Genomic DNA, 19,333 nt, shown 5'->3' on the forward strand with positions numbered 1-19,333 from the left:
ACTAATTAAACGCACTCTGTCTGCTGCTCCTTTTCTTTTGCTTACATTTATTTCTCTTCCAACCTCTTGCTTTTAGCATGTCTTTGTGTTGTGTCTGTTAAAAGTGACATTTTCTGGGAATATGTGTCACCATTGTTTTTCTGTGTCAGACTTTATCCAGTGGTCTAGGTCTTTCTCACCAGTGTCACATCATCACATTCCAAACACAAGCCTGTTTTCCTTTTCTTTCTTTTTTTAATTTAATGAAAAGTAATTAGAATATGAATCTAAATACATATCATATTACATTTATGCCTTTGAAAAATTGTTTGCGAAACCTGTCTTATAGCTCTTATTTTCTGAAAAAGAAAGTTTATTTTCTTGTAAATGCAAAGTCATAGACTTCTTTATTAATATTTTATTTGGCCAGATAATTTTATTCAGTCATATCTTTATATCTAGAAGATTAAATTATAATTTTCTATCTTTTTTTAAAGGGGAAAAAAAGTTGGCTATTGAAATAAAACTCAAAATTGTCCATGAGTTAAAGCCAATCATTTAGTACCTCATTTACACCATAATACCGGCCTGGTATTCAGTGCTATGGTGGAAGAGAAGACAACTAGAGAGCTTTCTAGGGTCGACAGCAGGAATTATACTATAAAAAAATTATGTGTCACATAATTATAAGCATGTTTTGTTTATTTCAGTGGAAAAAAAATAGCAATGACATTCACCCCTATGCTTCTGTTCTTCAGTGCCTTTCTCTGTTTTGCCTGAATCTGAAGTCAGTTTGGAGGCAGTTAGAAGGAGATGAAAGCGATTTGCTGTGGAAGCTAGAATATTAAGTGCTCTGGCAAGCATTCGGGTTTCTCTCTCAGGAGGAAAGGAGCAGCATGCCAAATTCTTACCATGCTGAAAGACAGAGACTAACTGGGGTTGATTGTGAAAACATTTTAAGCCCATGAAAACAAAGGTTCATGAGAATTACCACTGAACTCTTTCCCTCTGTGAACCTCTGAGTTTTGCGAGGGGATGTTAAAAAGCACACACAAATATTTGGAAATATGCATAAAGTTAATCCTCTGCTTACCTTTTCTTCAGTGCATAACATTTGTGGTTTTTAACTACTGCTCAATTCCCTTTCTTCTTAACGCCATTCCACACTCCTCAGTTCCTGTCAATCCCTGTTAAGTACCAATTTAATCAAGGCAGAATTCAAAGTACAAAATGCAAATAAAAATTCATCTTCTAAAATTAGGTGCAAAGAAAGAATCAAAAGCACAAAGGCAGAGCAAAGTACAGTCAACTGCACATCAGTAGCAGGACAATAGGCAGGCTGCCTGGGTTCAAATCCCAGCTCTGTCACTTGCTGTTTGCATGGCCTCAATCAGCTTGCTTAGCTCTCTGCTTCTCCATCCCCTCATCTGTCAAATGGGGCTGACAATTGATCTACATCTTAGGGATTTTGTGATGTTTAAGTATGACAGCTCATCTAAATTATTAAGCACAGTGTCTGTCACTTGGTAAGTGCTCAGCAGAGTTCATTATTATTTTTGTTGTTTTCATTATCATTGTTATAAAAGTTAACTGTGGGAAAATGTGATCTTGAAAAATAACATTGTAATATCAATGAAATGCTAAAATATAAAATTGCATGCTGACCTAATTTATTTATTTAAATGCCGAAATAAAGAGAAGTAAAATTTGAAATGTTAAAAACTGCAGGTAATTTACTCAATATATGCAGTATACCTCACAATTCAGCATTATTTGCCAAGAGCAATCTAAATGAGTAAATATCTAAGTGATAGAATATTTTATAAATACTGTTTTAATTCATTTAAGTAATATAATTAATAAAACAAAGACAACAGAGCACTGTGTGGTTTAATACTTAATGAATTTGCTTTAATAAACTCCTAAAGCTACTATTATAATTTTTAATTATTTTTAAATACAAATAATTCATACTTAAGTATTTTTCCTGATGCTTGTAAACAGGTATTAATATTTTCATCACACATAATGTAGACAAAATTTAGCTCAACCTTTAATTCTATCAGAAATTCTCTGTTAGTATATTTGGAATCAATCAGACTGTAATATAGCCTTCCTTTCCCAGGTAACTCTGAGGCTTCTCTGCTGTTAATTGAGTTCAGCATGATCAGCATGACTTTGACAGACGGGTGGTTAGAAAAGAGGCAGCAACCTTAGATATGGGCAGTTATTTTCTAAAAGCAATGCTTCCTTTTAACAAAGAGAACTGAAGTATTTATGGGAAGCTAGATAAGCAACTTGGTGTTTGCTCACACTACTTACTACACTCCAGGAAAATTTTCGTTTTGGGAATACTACCCAAGATTACTTAAGGGTAAGCAAAAAGTACATACATTTATCTGTGGGGGTTTCACAATTCTATACTTAACAAATTATAAATACTACAAGACAGGCCCAAAACTGTTTAGTTTCTAAAAATAGAAAAATTGGAAAGATTTATAAATCTTTTTAATCTGGATAAAGGAAGGAATGTTTTAAAGGATTATTAAGAGAGAAACAAAATGTATTTGCTTTATGGCATGCAACATAAGATTAGATGTCAGTGACGATCAATTTGAGGAACCAAGTTTTCATCAGAGAATTGTTAGTATAAATTTACTCACCAACTCCTTGAACTCAGCTGAACATGGATGATTTCTTATGAAAAGTACATAGCTTACTGGAAGGGGCTGGAACCTAGAATTATACCCACCTATTGGCTAGGATAGGTACTAAAGAAAACAGCCTCAGCCTTATGTTTTCTATAAGTATAGTCTTTTACTACATTCCCACCCATACACACACCTTTTGAAATTTCAAGAGGGTTGATATGTCTGGGAAAGTCATTAAGAAGAGAAGTTAAGGCAAAGCACTAATCATTTACCTCAATGGATAGCAGAGCTCATGTTAGAGAATACAAAAGTCAGATCACTCAGTGACAGAGAAGCTGAATTGCAAGGCTGTGATCCTAGCCTAGAAAGAATATTAAGGATCTAATCTCAGGAGGCGTTACCAATAGAATATAAGATTAAAAAAAGAAAAAAGACATAAGCCTATTTGTTAAAGGAGGTTAAAAAGTCAACAAAAATGAATTGATGCAGAGAGTTGGACAGGGACAAATTGAACTTGGGCCTGAAGTCAGAATTGGTCCTAACAAGCACGGGGGAAGAGAGGAGAAAGGCAAGAAGTTGAATCACCAAGTAGGGAAATCATGGCCATAGCTCTGAGATAGAATAAGCACTGCAATATGGAGGGGAGGTAATTGATGTTCTCAGTCAGTGAGAACATCCATAAATTGAGCACTATAAAGGAGGGGACTCAATGGGAGAACAGACTGTTGGGAGAGGGAGGTCTCAGGGACACAAATGTTCCTGGGCCTAAGTCTTGGTGGAAATATCTAAGGTAATTTCTGGTGGAGGGGAGCGGCTACAGTGTTTGGACAGATTCAAGCCTCAGACTGATGAGAGGGCATAGTCCTCTCGTGGCCACCACGTGCAAGTCCCAGCTTGGAGGGCAGAGCCCTCCCAGAACAATTATAGCCAACAGCTATAGTTGTAAGCTTGAATCTATGGTCGGAACACGTGGCCCCACATGCCTAAGTGATATAGGCTGCAAGTAAACAAAGCTTGATCAGGTGCATGTAATTTAGTAGGATAGAAACCCACGAGAATGTTGTAAACATCTTGACCACGCCCTAACTTTGCCTGTTGGCATCTGCTATAAAATAAAGACAGGGCTTATGGGCATTGGCGCTGTCTCTCAGGGAGCAGAGTCCCACTGAGACCCAGCTTTCATTCTCCTGTCTTTTATAAGCCTTTTAGCCACCTCCTCTCAGGTTCACCCTTGGCTGTGCTACTGCGTCTTGGGGCTGAGTATGCCATGGCCCTGCCAGCGTGCCACACTAAAATGCAAATATGATTCCTACTTCAAATCCTCCAAAGCTCCATAGCACTGAGGGAAAAGTGCAAATACATAGCATGGCTCAACACAATCCCATTTGCCTTCAGTTCTTGTCACTTAGCATAAACAATTAAGAATTAGCCAAACCGGTTTGGCTCATTATTGGATAGAGCGTCAACCTGCGGACTGAAGGGTCCCGGGTTCGATTCCGGTCAAGGGCATGTACCTTGGTTGCGGGCACATCCCCAGTGGGGGGTGTGCAAGAGGCAGCTGGTCGATGTTTCTCTCTCATTGACGTTTCTAATTCTCTATTCCTCTCAATTCCTCTCTGTGTAAAATCAATAAAATATGTATTTAAAAAAAAAAAGAAACAGAAAAAATGCCATCTTCTCTCAAGCTTCTATGCTTTGGCTAATACTCTTTTGGAATCCCTTGCTTGTTATGCCCTCCTGTTTCCCCGCTGACCCTAACTCATCCTTTGCCATTCCCCTTCCTTGACTGAGACCTCTGTATTCACTTAAATTCTGTGCATGCCTGCAGTGCTTACCTTTAATGTTGGCTGACCCATCAACCAGCTTTTGGTATTAACTGAAGTTCTCTGATGAATGAATAAATGCATGACTCAGATGAGACTCTGAGTGGAGAGAATTATTGCTAAGATTTAGCCTGGTTTGACGGCCAGCTTGTGGGAAGTGCCTCGGGCCTACTAATGATTGCTTCCCATTTGCAGTGGAGGAGCCATCCAAAAACTTGGAGGACATCTTTCTTAGCTGACTTCTGTTTCTCAATGGAGCCCTTTGTGGGAAACTGGAGCCTTGTAAGGTCAGAACATATAGAGGAATCTCTGTCCTCAGGGGCTCTGGGTTCCCAGTTATGCCTTTGCCGTCAGGGGAGGCTTCAGGTTCTATATTTTGGAGAGGGGAGAAATCTGAAAGAAATAAAGTAGTTTCTGTCTTCCAGACCCTGGTGGAGGAATGGCATTAGGAAGAACTTCCTGAGCTGTCATTTTTGTCCATGGCTCTTGAAGGCCATGATGGGGGCAACTTGATTGGTAGACAACTGCAGATGAGATACATCAGACTGTGTGGATTTGACAATGTGCCAGGTTGTTGCTCTGAGAAAACACTTTTTAGAAGCTCCTTTCATGGATCTTTTGGTTTGGCCTTGCTGATTTTTAACAAGAATAATATTAACGTTACATTTCCTAACTGCAGTGTAGGGTTTTAGTTAGAAAATACTAATAGCAGAGAAACTGGCCAAAAGTAATGTAAGGTTCTTAACTGTAAGAATATTTTGATGATTATATTTTTATATGATTTAATAATTGGTAGTTGAAAAATATTTGATAATTTTCTTGGAGTATGGCAGGCAGTAAGTTGAATTCTGAATAAATATGGGTACATTACTTTACCTTATTTTCTTTGAATGATGAAGAGTATGTGATATCTTGTCAAAGAGATTCTGTGGGAATTTTTAAGTGTCACTGCAGTATTAATGAAGGCTGTTTCCTTTTATTTTTGCTATTAAAATATTGTATAGCTTCCAAATTTAAAAATGCACCGACCTTTTTACACCACGATTTATACTACAGATACATTTTACATGTACATATCATTAATTAAATATCTACAAGTGTTTTTTTTAACTTTTTAAAATAATTTTAGACATATAGAAAGTTACTAAAATAACAGAGTTTCCATAGTCTCAGCTTCCCCTAATGTTAACACCTTACATAATTATGGTACAATTATAAATACTAAAATATTAACACTAGTAGAACACTATCAACTAAGCTACATTCTTCCTTTGATTTTTATCAGTTTTGCCATTAACATCTCTTTTTATAGTCTGAGATTCAACCTGGAGACATTCATTGCTTTTATTTATTTTTTCTGTCATATGACTAAGTTTTATGTTTTTAAATTTTTTTTCTGCTTTTATTTTTTTTTACTTTTTATTTTATTTTTTTAAATTTCTTTATTGACTAAGGTGTTACACATGTGTCCTTATTCCCCCATTACCTCCCTATCTTCCCCACTAATACCGTCAACCCCTGTTGTCTGTGTCCTTTAGTTAGGCCCATATATATGCATACAGATCCTTTGGTTGGTCTCTCCCTCTTAGCCCACCTTCCCCTACCTTCCCTCTGAGGTTTAATGGTCTGATCAATGTTTCTCTGTCTCTGGATCTATTTTTGTTCATCAGTTTATGTTCATTATATTCCATAAATGAATGAGATCATGTGATATTTATCTTTCTCTGACTGGCTTATTTCACTTAGCATAATGCTCTCCAGTTCCATCCATGCTGTTCAAATGGTAAGAACTTCTTTTTTATCACAGAGTAGTATTCCACTGTGTAGATGTACCACAGTTTTTTAATCCACTCATCTGCTGATGGGTACTTAGGCTGTTTCCAAATCTTAGCAATTATAAGTTGTGCTGCTATGAACATAGGGGTGCATATATCCTTTCCAATTGGTGTTTATAATTTCTGTTCTCCACAGTGGCTGCATTTCTACCAGCAGTACACTCTAAGTACTTTAATAGATAGTGTTTTCATGATCATTTATTGCTAAATAGTTTATAATTTCCATTTTTATTTTCTCTTTGGCCCAAAGTTTATTAGATATGTTTAAGATTCCACATATATAGATTTTTACTGCCTTTTTGTTTTAAAATTTTCATGTAATTTTGTTGTGGGAAATGAAAGTGGATATGTATATTTCTTCTTTTTGAGAACATATTAAAATTTCAATTGTGGCTGGTTATATTATCAATTTTTATGATTATCTGTTTAGAAAAAATGATTATTAGATATATGTTCCAGTATATTCATACATCAAACTTGTTAATTAGGTTATTCAAATTCTCAATATCTTTAACTGTTTGTCATGTCATTGTCCATTTCTGTGTGAAATGTGATAATATATCATTATTAACTTGTTTTTATTGGATTTTTCTTTACATATTTTGAAGTATGTTTTGATATACAAAAGTTCATGATTATCATTTTTCTTGGTGGATTGAAAATTTTATGAAAGTGAAAGGGTTAATCCATTTAATGTTTTGCTGTTTATTAATATTAATATATATTTTATCATTTTAAAGCATCTGTCTTGTATATATTTTCCTAACCTTTGATTTATACATTCTTTATAGAAACTGGATACATTATCCTTTGAATTCTTCATTTATAAATATGAATAGACAACAAAGGATCTTCAGACTTTTTTCTAAAGCTATAATTATATTTTGACTCTTTAAAATTTCATTTTTCAGTTACAGTTAACATTAAATATTATTTTATATTAGTTTTAGCTCTATGGCATAGTGGTTGGACAACCATATAATTTACAAAGTAATCCTTTGATAGTTCAAGTATCCATCTGGCTATTATATATTAGGTCTAGTAATAATTAATGTCGTTTTCTAATACTTTTTTAAATCGAATTTATTTAAACAATACAACAAAATTTAATCAACAATATAGTTGCTGTTGTTTTCTACTACTTGTGCCCAACGCTCAGGAAGCATTTTAATCCCTCTGTTGTAAAATTCTTGTGATTTTGATGCAAAAAATTTGGTCAATGCATTTTCGAGGCATTCTTCATTATTAAATTTTTTTCCAAGAAGAAAGTTTTGCAAAGAACGAAACAAATGGTAATCGGAAGGGGCAATATCAGGAGAATATGCAGGTTGAGGGAGAACTTCCCATTCCAACTGGCACAGTTTTTCAGCAGTGATTCTTGCAGTATGCGGTCGTGCGTTATCGTGATGAAGAATTACGCCCTTCCGATTAATCAGCGCGGGTTCTTTTTCTCTTAAAGCTTGGGCTAACCTTTCCAATTGGGCACTATACACTGCACTTGTAATGGTTTGGTTAGATGGTAAAAGTTCATAATGAAGAATTCCTTTAAAATTCCACCAAACACACAACATCACTTTTTTCGCATGCAAGTCAGGTTTTGGCATGGGCTGCGGAGCCTCATTTTTGTCCAACCATTGAGGCCACCTTTTCAAATTAACATACAGCACCCATTGTTCATCTCCAGTAACAATTTGCTCTAAAAACGGCAAACAGTTTTGACGAGAGAGGAGCAAACTGCAAATTGTGACTCTTTGATTACGGTTGTTGTCGGTCCACTCATGAGGAACCCATTTTCCAAACTTTTGGACTTTGCCAAGTGCACGCAATTGATTGGAAATTGTTTTTTGTGAACAATTTAAAGTTGTCGCAAGCTCTTGTTGGGTAATTTGAGGATTTTGCACCAAAAGAGCTTGAAGAGCTTCTTGATCAAAATTGGACACACGGCCTCGACCACTCTTGTCATCTAACGAAAAATTTCCCTCGCGAAATTTCTCAAACCAACGCTGGCATTTTCTGGTGCTAACTGCATCTTGACCAAGAGCACTACAGATGTTTTTTGCAGCTTCACTTGGTTTTCTTCCTAATTGGAACTCGTAAAGCATGCAGTGCCGAATATGCTCTTCATCTGCCATCTTCTTAGCCCTAGTTTTGCAACAAAAACCAAACCAAACACAAACTTTTTCAAGCAAAACTTGTTAATTGCACTTCACACGTTCTGTAGATACCACGTGTTTGAAGGTTATGTCAATACAAGTCAACGCCAAGCAAGATTTTAAATGAATGTTAAAAAACGACATTAATTATTACTAGATCCTAGCTATTACAATATTATTGACTATATTTTCTATGCTGTACTTTACATCCCTTTGACTATTCTGTCACTACCAATTTGTGCTTCTTTATGTCTTTACTTTTTTCACCTGGCCCTCTCTCTTCTGGCAACTATCAATCTGTTCTCTGTATCTATGAATCCATTTTAATTTGTTCATTAATTTTGTTCATATGGTATTTATGTCTATGTCTGACTTATTTCACTTAGCATAGTATCTTCTAGGCTCATCCATGTTGTCACAAATGGCAAAATTTCTTTTTTTGTGTGGCCAATTAGTAATTCCACTTTACGTATGTGTCACCACTTTTTGAAATTCACTTGTCTATTGGTGGGCACTTAGGTTACTCCCATATATTGGCTATTGTAAATAATGCTGCAATGAACATAGGGGTGCATATATTTTTTCAAATTAATGTTTTTGGTTTCTTTGGATATATTCCCTGACATGGAATTGCTGGCTTGTAAGGCAGTTCCATTTTACGTTTTTTGAGGAACCTCCATTCTGTTTTGCACAGTAGCTGCACCAATCTGTATTCCCACCAACAGTGTACAAGGGTTTTTTCCTCCACAGTCTCATCAACACTGTTGATTTATTAATGATAGCCATTCTGACAGATGTGAGGTGATATCTCATTGTGGTTTTAGTTTTCATTTCTCTGATGATTAGTGATATTGAGCATATTTTCATATATCTATTGGCCATTGTATGTCCTCCTTGTGAAGTATCTGTTCAGGTCCTCTGCCCATTTCTAAATTGTATTGTGTGTTTTTTTTTCAGTATTAAATGGTATGAATTCTTTATAAATTTTGGATATTAACCCCTTATCACTGGCAAATATCTTCTTCCACTTATTAGGTTGTCTTTTCATTTTGTTGATAGTTTCTTTTACTGTGCAAAACTTTTTAGTTTTATGTAGTTTCATTTGTTTAGTTTGTCTTTTGTTTGTGATATATCAGAAAAATATTGCTAAGAGAAATATCAGAGCATTTACTGTCTACTTTTTCTTCTGGAAGTTTTATGGTTTTAAGTCTTTCATTTAAGTAAGGATCTTCAGATTCTCAAGGGAAGCCTCAGATATGAAAGACAAAAGCAAAACAAAGGGGAAAAAATGATATGATGAGCTACAGAAAACTTTAAAAATATATTAGATATATATATTCAAAAAGGCAAGAAATATTGTAGTACCCATGAAAAAAGAACAAGGGGTAGTAAAATGGTGACCTTAACTTACTAAGAATTGCAATTAAAATATGATAGCTAAAATTAAAATTTTTAGGCAGGATGGAAAATAATGAAAGTGGAACATAATGTCAAAATTGATAAAATGGCATTAAAACTGGTTTGGCTCAGTGGATAGAGCATGGGCCTAAGGACTGAAAGGTCCCAGGTTCCATTCCAGTCAAGGGCATGTACCTTGGTTGCGGGCACATCCCCGGTAGGGGGTGTGCAAGAAGCAGCTCATCAATATTTCTCTCTCATCGATGTTTCTAACTCTCTATCCCTCTCCCTTCCCTTCTATAAAAAATCAATCAAATATATATATTTTTTAAATTGGCAAAATGGCAAAGAAAGGTTAAGAAAATCAGAAGATATTTCCAAGAGATCTCACATCCAAAACAACAGGAAAATGTTCTGAAAAGAAAACAGAGAAAATGGAGGAGGAGGGAATTATTCATCCTAGCAGAACATTCTTGGAACTAAAGAACATCCGTTTTCAAAGCAAATACCATGTGCCCAGCACAGAGAGGATAACAAAAGACTAACATAAGGATATATTGTGATCAAACGAGGAAGATCTCAAAGCTTCTGAATCGAGGTAGATGTGGAATAGGGAGGGCCTTCCATGCAGTATCATACAGAGCAGCAAGAATTAAAATGTCATTGGACTTACAGAAGCAGCAGTGGAAGTTAGGAAACAGTAGAACAGTGCCCTAATTTTATATTGAAGAATATTTTTCTCATTGGTAATTCTAAATCCAGCCAAAGTGCCCAGTCTAAGATAAAAGAAAGACAATTTCAGTTATTCAAGGTCTCAAACATACCTCCCAATGCACAAAAAGATCCTGGAGGGCTTATTCCACTTCAAAGGAGTAAACCAAGATGGAAGACTTTAGAACCAGAATTCAGATCTCACATGAAAGAGTCCCTGAAATGATAAGGGAGAGGAGTCCCCTAGTGACAGTTGCATAGTCAAACCAGAACATAACCCGGACTAGTGCAGGGGAATGGAGAGCTAGCTCTAGGAAGGCTGTCTTCTGGAAAAGAAATGATTTGGAAGGATTATCTACTGTATCTCAAGGTACTGAGAGAAAAGAATCAGACCAGTGGTAGGTACACAGAGAACTGAGAAAGAAGAAAAGGAGATGGTTTTTATTCCCGAGGCAACAAAAAATGTGCAAGAAAAGAAATGTGATCATGGCATGAGATGTGGCTCATTAGTGGAGAGTAATGTAATTACTAAATAAAAGATTGACCTGTATTGGGAGGATGAGGAGAGCAATGCTGTGTGTGTGTGTGTATACAGGAGTGTAGGTGTGTACTAGTAGATATGAGTAGGAAGGTCAACTTTCATTAGGATTGTGGAAGAGACTGCTGGCTGCCTACCTTAACATTCATTCTTCCTTGCTCCTTAGTAATAGAATTGTGGATATGTCTTTGGGGACGAATCTTTCCAGTTAAAACTACATTTCCCAGCTTCACTTGCAGCTAGGTATTGCCATGTGTCTAAGTTTAGCAGAAATACTTCTGGAAATCTCCTTAAAAGGCACAGAGTGAGCCATTAGTCTCTTCCTGCCAGTGGTCTGGAATGGGAAAGTAATTGATGGAATTTCTGCCATTATCATGGTCTATGAAAAATAAAAGATGTGCACCAAATATGTAGAACAGAGAGTTGGAAGGATCCTGAGGCCTTGATGACATTATAAAGCTATCATATCAACATTAGACTGGCTACCAGTACCTTGGTTTTATGTAAGATAATATACTTGTATCTTAAGCCATCATATTCAGGTCTCGGTTATATGTAGCAGAACCATATCTTAACTGAATTGTAATTCATTAGATAATACCTAAAATTAAATATTAATGAATAACAGTACAAGCGTAATATTTCATTATAGAAGTCAATATAAACAGGAAGAAACTTAAAAGGAGTTGGTTTGGGCAGTGCGAATTGGGTTAAAGGTCAAGGATCACTTTTCTCTTACAACTTTTAATCTAATAATTTACATTTTAAGTTATGTATGTCTTACTTGAGTAAAAATAAGTTTATATTTCTTTAGTTACATTTAACTTAATATTTCAAGTAAAAATACATGTACATTGTAAAAATTCAAACCGTACAAAAGATAGAGAGTAAAAGTTATACTTCCCTTCAAATGTTCTTTGCCTGTCCACTGCCCATCAGTTTTACTGTCCTCCCCAGGAATAATGGCTGTTTGATATGTGTCTCCATACCTTTTCTGTACACTCATTAAGTATACAGAGAGATGCAGTTTTCTTCTTTTATTTATTTTTATTAAAAGTGTATTTAAATATTAATTTAAGAAAGTGTGAATGAGGAAATACTTAGGCTTGTAATAGATGTTGTTTGTTTATATTTTAGAATCCAAGCTGGAAGCATACAGTTAAAAAATCAGCAAAATGAAATTCAGAGGTTACAGAAAGAATTGAATCATTTACAATGTGAGTTAGAAATTAAACAAAGACAATCACAGGTCCTCAGGTAAGATTATCTTTACTTAATTGAAAATTATAAAGGTCGAAAAGATACATTTAATTCTAGCTTTATAAACATTCAAATACAATGTAGTAGTATAGTTTCTGTATTCAGTGTGCTTGAATAAAATTGAAATAACTTCACTTGTTTTTTGTTGTTGTTTTTACCATTATCACAACTGAATGGTTTTATCAATAAAATTTAAGTCAGGCAAGCATGTTGTTCTTATTTTGCAGTGACATTCAGATTGAAAACACAGTAACCAATACATTTTCCCTTTCTTGGTGTATTTTATTTCCTGGCACACACACAAAAAAAATTTTGAAATATGAATTACTTGTCCTTTTTCTTATTTGTAAATCTATTTAGACTCCATCATCTTTGAAAATTTTCATGCCACTTCCCAAAAATCTCTCTTCATAGCTCTCTTACTTTCAAGTCAACTCTTCAGCCTTATTAAGGTTTCTAGTATTTTTCTCTGATTTTCCCCAACCATTTTTTGGCTTTTGTATTTTAGTCTTGATCAAAGCAGCTTTATTGAGACCTAATTGCATTTTATAAAACCCATACATTTTAAGTGGCAATGCAATGATTTTTAGTAAACTTGCTGAGTTGTGCAACCCACAAACATCTTCATATCATTTGCATTTAATCTCTGCTCTTACCACCAGTCCTAGGCAACCTTCTTCCTGTTTCTGTAAATTTGCACTTTTCTGGACATGTCAGATATGTGGAATCATATGTGGTCTTTTACATCAGGCCTCTATCACTATGTTTTTTTGAGGTTTATTCATGCTGTGTCATGCATCAGCACTTTGTTTCTGCTTTTATTGCTTTAATAGTTTCATTGTGTGGATACACCACATTTTACTCATCCATTTACCAGTCAGTGGACTTTTGGATTCTTTCCACTTGACACTTATGAATAATGCTATCGTACAAGTCTTTGTGTGGATGTATGTTTTATTTCTTTTGGGTAAATCCCTAAGTGTGGCATTACTGAATCATATGGTAAATTTAAATTTAACTTTCTAAGAAACTGCCAAACTGTCTTCCATGTGGTTGAACCAATTGATAGCCCCATAAGGAATGAGGATTATAGTTACTCTGTATTCTTACCAACACGTCTTATTGTCTGTCTTTTTTATTATAGCCATCTTAGTGAGTGTGACATGATATTTCATTGTGGCTTTGGTTTGTATTTTCCAAATGACCAATGATGGTGAGCACCTTTTCATTTACTTATCAACCATTTGCATATTTATTTGGTGAAATATCCATTAAAATATTTTGTTTTGTTTGCCAGTGGTCTGTTTTCTTATTGTAGGATTGTAAGTCTTCTTTATATGTTTTGGGTGAAGTCCTTTATTTGAAGTATGATTTGCAAATATTTTCTCCCAGCCTATTGTTCATGTTTTCATTTTTGTAATAGTCTCTTTTGATGAGCAAAAGTTGTTATTTTTAATAAAATAAAATGTATCAATGTTTTCTTTAATGGGTTATGCATTTGATAATGTACCTAAGAACTCTGACTAACCAAAAGTCACAAAGATTTTCTCCTGTAGTTTAGCTCTTACATTTTATGACTGATGTATGGCAAGGATCTAAATTCATCTTTTTTTCTTGTGGATGTTCAATTGTCCCAGCATCATTTGTTTGAGAGACTATTCTTTCCCTATTAAATCGTCTTAGTGGCTTTACCTAAAATAAGTTCACCATAAATGTGGGGAATTATTTCTGGGCTTTATTCTCTTCCATTAATGCAGTGTTTCCCAAACTTCTCTCATGATGAGAATCACCTAGTGGAGTTGTTAAAATACAGATTCCTGAATCCCAACTAAGAAATTCTAAACTAGAATTTTTGGGAACATATAGGTAAAATAAGTACTAGAATTTTTGGGAACATATAGGTAAAATAAGTATACAATTTTACCTATATGTTCCCAAAAATTCTAGTTTAGCACTTCTTAGTTGGGATTCAGGAATCTGAATTTTAACAACTCCACCAGGTGATTCTCATCATGAGAGAAGTTTGGGAAACACTGCATTAATCTATATGTCTGTTCTTAGGTCAGTACCATTCTCTCTTAAATACTGTAGTTTTTTGTACATTTTGAAATCAAGAAGTATAAATCCTTCAAATTTCTTTGTTTTTAAGATTGTTTTTGGCTATTATGGGTCCCTTGCACTTCCATATGCATTTTAGGATCAACTTATTAATTCTTGCAAAATAGCATGCTAGCATTTTGATAGGCATAGCATTGATTCTGATGATCAATTTAATTTTCATCTTAAAAATATTGAATCTTAATTCATGAACATGGTATGTCTTTCTATTGGGATCTTTAGTTCTCAGAGAAATGTTTTACTTTTAATATACAAGTCTGCATTCCTTTTACTAAATTTATTTCTAAGTGTTTTATTCTCTTTCATCTGGTCATGAAAGGTATTGTTTTCTTAAATTTGTTTTTGGAATTGGCCGTTGCTATTATGCAGCCATAAAATTGATTTTTGCATGTGGATCATGTATACATGTGACTTTGATGAACCCACTTATAAGTTTTTAGTGTGTATGTATGTTTGAGTGTGTGTGTGTGTGTGTATGTGTGTGTGTATAGGATATAGAAGATATTTCTACATAGAGAATTTTTCTACATAGATGATGTTTCTGCCTAGAAGAGTTTACTATACTTCAACTCCTTTTACCTCTGCTTATTTAATTTTCCTTAAAGCCCGCAGTCTTCATTCTAATGCACAGATTATTAAATACTAGGCCCTCCAACACTATTCTAAATCCTCGCTGTTCTGTTTAGATTTCCCTGTACAACACATCTCTCATTAGCTCTGTGTCTTGCCTCATATTTCACAGAGAACATTAAAGATATCATAATGGATAGATTTACTGTGAATGAAATAATGTTTAAGTTTCAGAACCCTTTACTCAGGACCCCTTTTCAAGGTTCTTAGAGGGCCCCCAGCAAAGTAAGATAGTTTGATAGTAATTGGTTAAAAATTCTATCTTTTTCTACTCTGATTTCTCCTCTTCTATACTTCTGATGTCAATATGCCATTGGACTAGTCATAAGCATTTGGGAGCTATAAGGGAAAGATGAATTGGGAATACTCCGTTATAACTGCCATTTAGAAAGACATTTTAGAATGGTTCAATAGCACAATTAAGGAATTACAGACTAAAATTTTGGATGTTCATGAATTCTTTAAAAGTAATAGAATAAAAGCAATTTCAGCAATAGAAATTATTCTGGCATAAACAAATTGTAATGATGCTTGTTAATGTTACATCACAAGCAAATGAATTAAGAGAAATATTTTTTCAATAAGAGGTCTTAGAGTATTTCATAATCCATTTAATGAAGAAGAGTTAATTATTTAAATATTTTGGAGAAACATTTAAGTTTCTTGCTGATTTGACAAAAAACTACTAACATCACTGAATATAACATAAAAGTCATATTATACCACTTCAAGGACATCTAAGATAAACTGGTTCATGAGTTTCATTCTTTTATTTTTAAGCTCATCTTTAAAAAATATTTTTTAATTGATTTCAGAGAGAAAGGGAAAGGGAAGGAGTGATAGAAACATCAATGATGAGAGAGAATCATTAATTGTCTGCCTTCTGCATGCTCGCTACTGGGGATTGAGCTCACAACCTGGGTATGTGCCCTTGATTGGAATCAAACCCAGGACCCTTTAATCCACAGGCTGATGGATGCACTGAGCCAAACTGGCTAGGGCGCATTTCATTCTTTCAAAAATAAAATAAGACTAGTTATTTTCACACACACAAAAAAAAACTTGAAATGTCAAAAATCTTATAATCATCTATGAAAAAAATTTGAGAAGGATTTTTCCAAATATGACAGCAGTTAGTATTTAAATAACATCATCAATAGTGAGCTATGAAACTGAAAGATTTTTTAAACTATCAATAATAAAAAATTAATGGCCATGCTAGATGAAAGGTTGTATAATCTTTACATTTTCTCCAAGATATTATTATAAAATGGTTCTCATATGAAAAGGTGCTTATAGATCATGTAGCCAACAATTATAGGCAAAAGTATTGTGGAACTGTTACTTATTAAAAAATTATATTGTTTTCCTTTATTTTGTGATATTGATGGAATTGATCAACTTTAAAATTCTTATTTTTAAATTTAATGATTTTTTCTCATTCTATAACCAATTGCACACTTTGAAACCTAATTTTCTATGTCATTGTTTTTTGTATTTTTTTTTTTGAAAAATCATACAAGATTTAGTCTCACAAAATCTTGCTCTTAACTGCTCTTAACGAACAAGTTTGAATTTTCTGTTTCCTGCCTCTCTCCCTACAGAGGCACCTGTATCCTCATTCAGTCTGTTCTGTATCACTCGAGAGCCTGCCGGTACATGGCTTACACCAGGCCCATTAGCCCCTTAACCTTGAGTTGGTTCATAGCTCTTGTCTGCCTCTGCCAGTTTCTTGCTACACATTCAGGTTTCCCACCCTCACTTTTGGCTTTCTTCAGTTAGTGATCTATTTGGACTCTTACTGTGCCTTTTTGAAATCAACATCTCTCTCTGCTCCCAGCTCTACCTGCTGATTGAGGCATCCCCTGTGGCTTCTGATCATTCGATGGGCCTTAATTACCATGCAAAATCACACCACCCCTGTTCTTCCTGGTAAAAGCTAATCTTTCAGTCTCTGCTTTACTTACATCTGTCCTTTCTAGGACTTTACACAAGAACCAAGTGCATCTCCTGGTTGTGTTTAGCCTATGTGACTGCACTCACACTGTGTCCAGCTGTGTACACACGTTCAGGTGTCTCCCATCCTAACAAACCATTCTGCTCTGTAGTGTCCTCTTTCTCTTCTTGCTGCCTCAGTCAGTGTTCTCAATTGTAGCTACTGCATAGCCCCTGTTTACTCACTTCTGCTTTACTATTCAGTTCTTTCCTGCCTAATGCCTCTCTCTGAGATCACCTAACGCAGTGTTTTTCAACCTTTTTTGGGCAAAGGCACACTTGTTTCATGAAAAAAATCACGAGGCACACCACCATTAGAAAATGTTAAAAAATTTAACTCTGTGCCTATATTGACTATATATAAAGTAATTCTCTTGAATAGGAATCAAATAAACACAAAGAAAGTATTTTATAATTACTTTATTATGAAATATTAAGTAAACAAAATAGTGAAAAATTATAAAATTCTTGTCTTGTCTGCACCTACGGCACACCAGGAACAGCGGTTGAAAAACGCTGACCTAACGCCCCCTAATACCAGATACAATGGACTCTGTTCGCCTTTGTCTGGGGCCTCAAACAGTAGCCACTACTTTCTCCTTTAAACTGTCTTGCCCCTGGCTTCCTGACAGTATTATTTTGGTTTTCTTCTAGCTCACTGGTTGTGCCTCCCAAGTCTCCTTTGAGGGATTGTTTTCTATTCAATTCCCATAAATGTTAATATTGTCCAGTGTTTTATCCTCAGCACTTCTTACAATACTTCATTCTTCCAACTGAGTCATCTATTTTTTCATTCATTTATTTATTTGTCAATATTTGTTGAGCATGTACTGTGCTAGGTGCTAGGGAGATTGTGATGAACAAGACAGACATATATAGTGTTTGCATCATAGATCTTAGTCTTCTCAGGGAAATAAATATTAACCAAATAATTACAGCTCCATGGATTCACTCATCATCTTTTTTATGATAATTCCCAGGTTTATGCCTGCATCTTTCTTGATTTTAGGTAAATTATAGTCAAGACATCTGAAGTTAAAACACACACATACACACACACACACACACACACACACACACACACACACAAAACACTGTGATTATATTGAGCGATGGCATTTCGTGAAGCAGAACTGGATTAATCATTTTTAAAGGTTTTGTTATTTTTACCCGAGGTTTTAAACTGCCTGTGGATCCACGGTATGCTGGGAGAATTCTATCTAAGAATCCAACATTCTCATTTAGGCTCTGTGACTAAGTTACTTTTGACCTAATTTTCTTCACTTAATGTTTGCTGTTAATTTTAAAAGATTAATAGAATCATCTTATGTAATAATCCTATATAATAAAAGGCTAATGTGCAAATTGTCCTCCTCAACTGAGAGTTCCACTGGGAGTTGGAGTTCAGCCATGGTCTGGCCAACCTCCCACATCTCTTCTTCCCCAGTCTGGCCCAGTCAGCCCTGATTGGGGTGGGCTAGCCGGACCCCACTCATGCAGGAATTCGTGCCCTGGACCTCTAGTTGCATATAAAAATGGCTGTTTTTCTAGTTAAAATGATAACAAAGTGGAAAAGAGTTAGGAAAACCATATACCTTAGGCTTTCTGGGATGTTTCCAGTTTATATCTGTCATCTCAGCAAAATACAAACAGCACATCACTTTCAAAATTGTCCCCATTTAGACAGTAGATTATAGTCACTCTAAACCCATCTTTCAAAGAAAACTATTTTTTCAAAGAAATATTTGTTACTATGCTTACAATTTTAAAAATCCTTTGTTTTTACTACCTTACAGTCAAAGATTGTCGGAATACAAATATTTTTGGAATAAGACTCTTTCATTACTTACTTTTACTAAAAGGGAAATAACCAGCATTAAAAATGAAGTATATGACCATTTTCAAAACTGGACTTCACTGAAAGGAGAAGTTTTTCTTCAAATTAAATACATAAGTGAAACAGCCTTGACAGGTTTGTTACATACATATAGAATGTAATTGTCTTTTTTTTTTTTTTAAGTAGTACATCATGAGTAATAAAATACTGATTCTGCATTTTATGTGATGGGACTTAACGATGAACCTTGAAACTTGTTATTGGCTGACAGACTAGAAGGTCATTATGGTCTATTGAAACCCTGAAATTCAGTAAATATAGGCTGGTCTAAGATAAGCTGTGAAATATCTATTCTTGAGCTGTGGTCAGAAGTCTAGTTATTTCTGTTAACTGTACCGATTTGCA

The 19,333-nt window shown here is 34.9% G+C and overlaps 1 protein-coding gene across 2 annotated transcripts in view; it reads left to right on the forward strand.

Annotated features, from left to right (window-relative positions):
• The window catches only part of LEKR1 (leucine, glutamate and lysine rich 1), a 122,727-nt gene that overhangs the window by 37,230 nt on the left and 66,164 nt on the right, over positions 1 to 19,333 (forward strand). For both annotated transcript variants that reach the window (XM_045583628.1, XM_045583629.1), the window contains 2 exons: positions 12,226 to 12,345; positions 18,888 to 19,063. In XM_045583628.1, coding sequence (XP_045439584.1) covers positions 12,226 to 12,345; positions 18,888 to 19,063 — 296 coding nt within the window. The remainder of the gene's footprint in view (positions 1 to 12,225; positions 12,346 to 18,887; positions 19,064 to 19,333) is intronic.

Source organism: Pipistrellus kuhlii, unplaced genomic scaffold (genome assembly GCF_014108245.1).
Source record: "Pipistrellus kuhlii isolate mPipKuh1 unplaced genomic scaffold, mPipKuh1.p scaffold_m20_p_2, whole genome shotgun sequence".
Taxonomy (NCBI): domain Eukaryota; kingdom Metazoa; phylum Chordata; class Mammalia; order Chiroptera; family Vespertilionidae; genus Pipistrellus; species Pipistrellus kuhlii.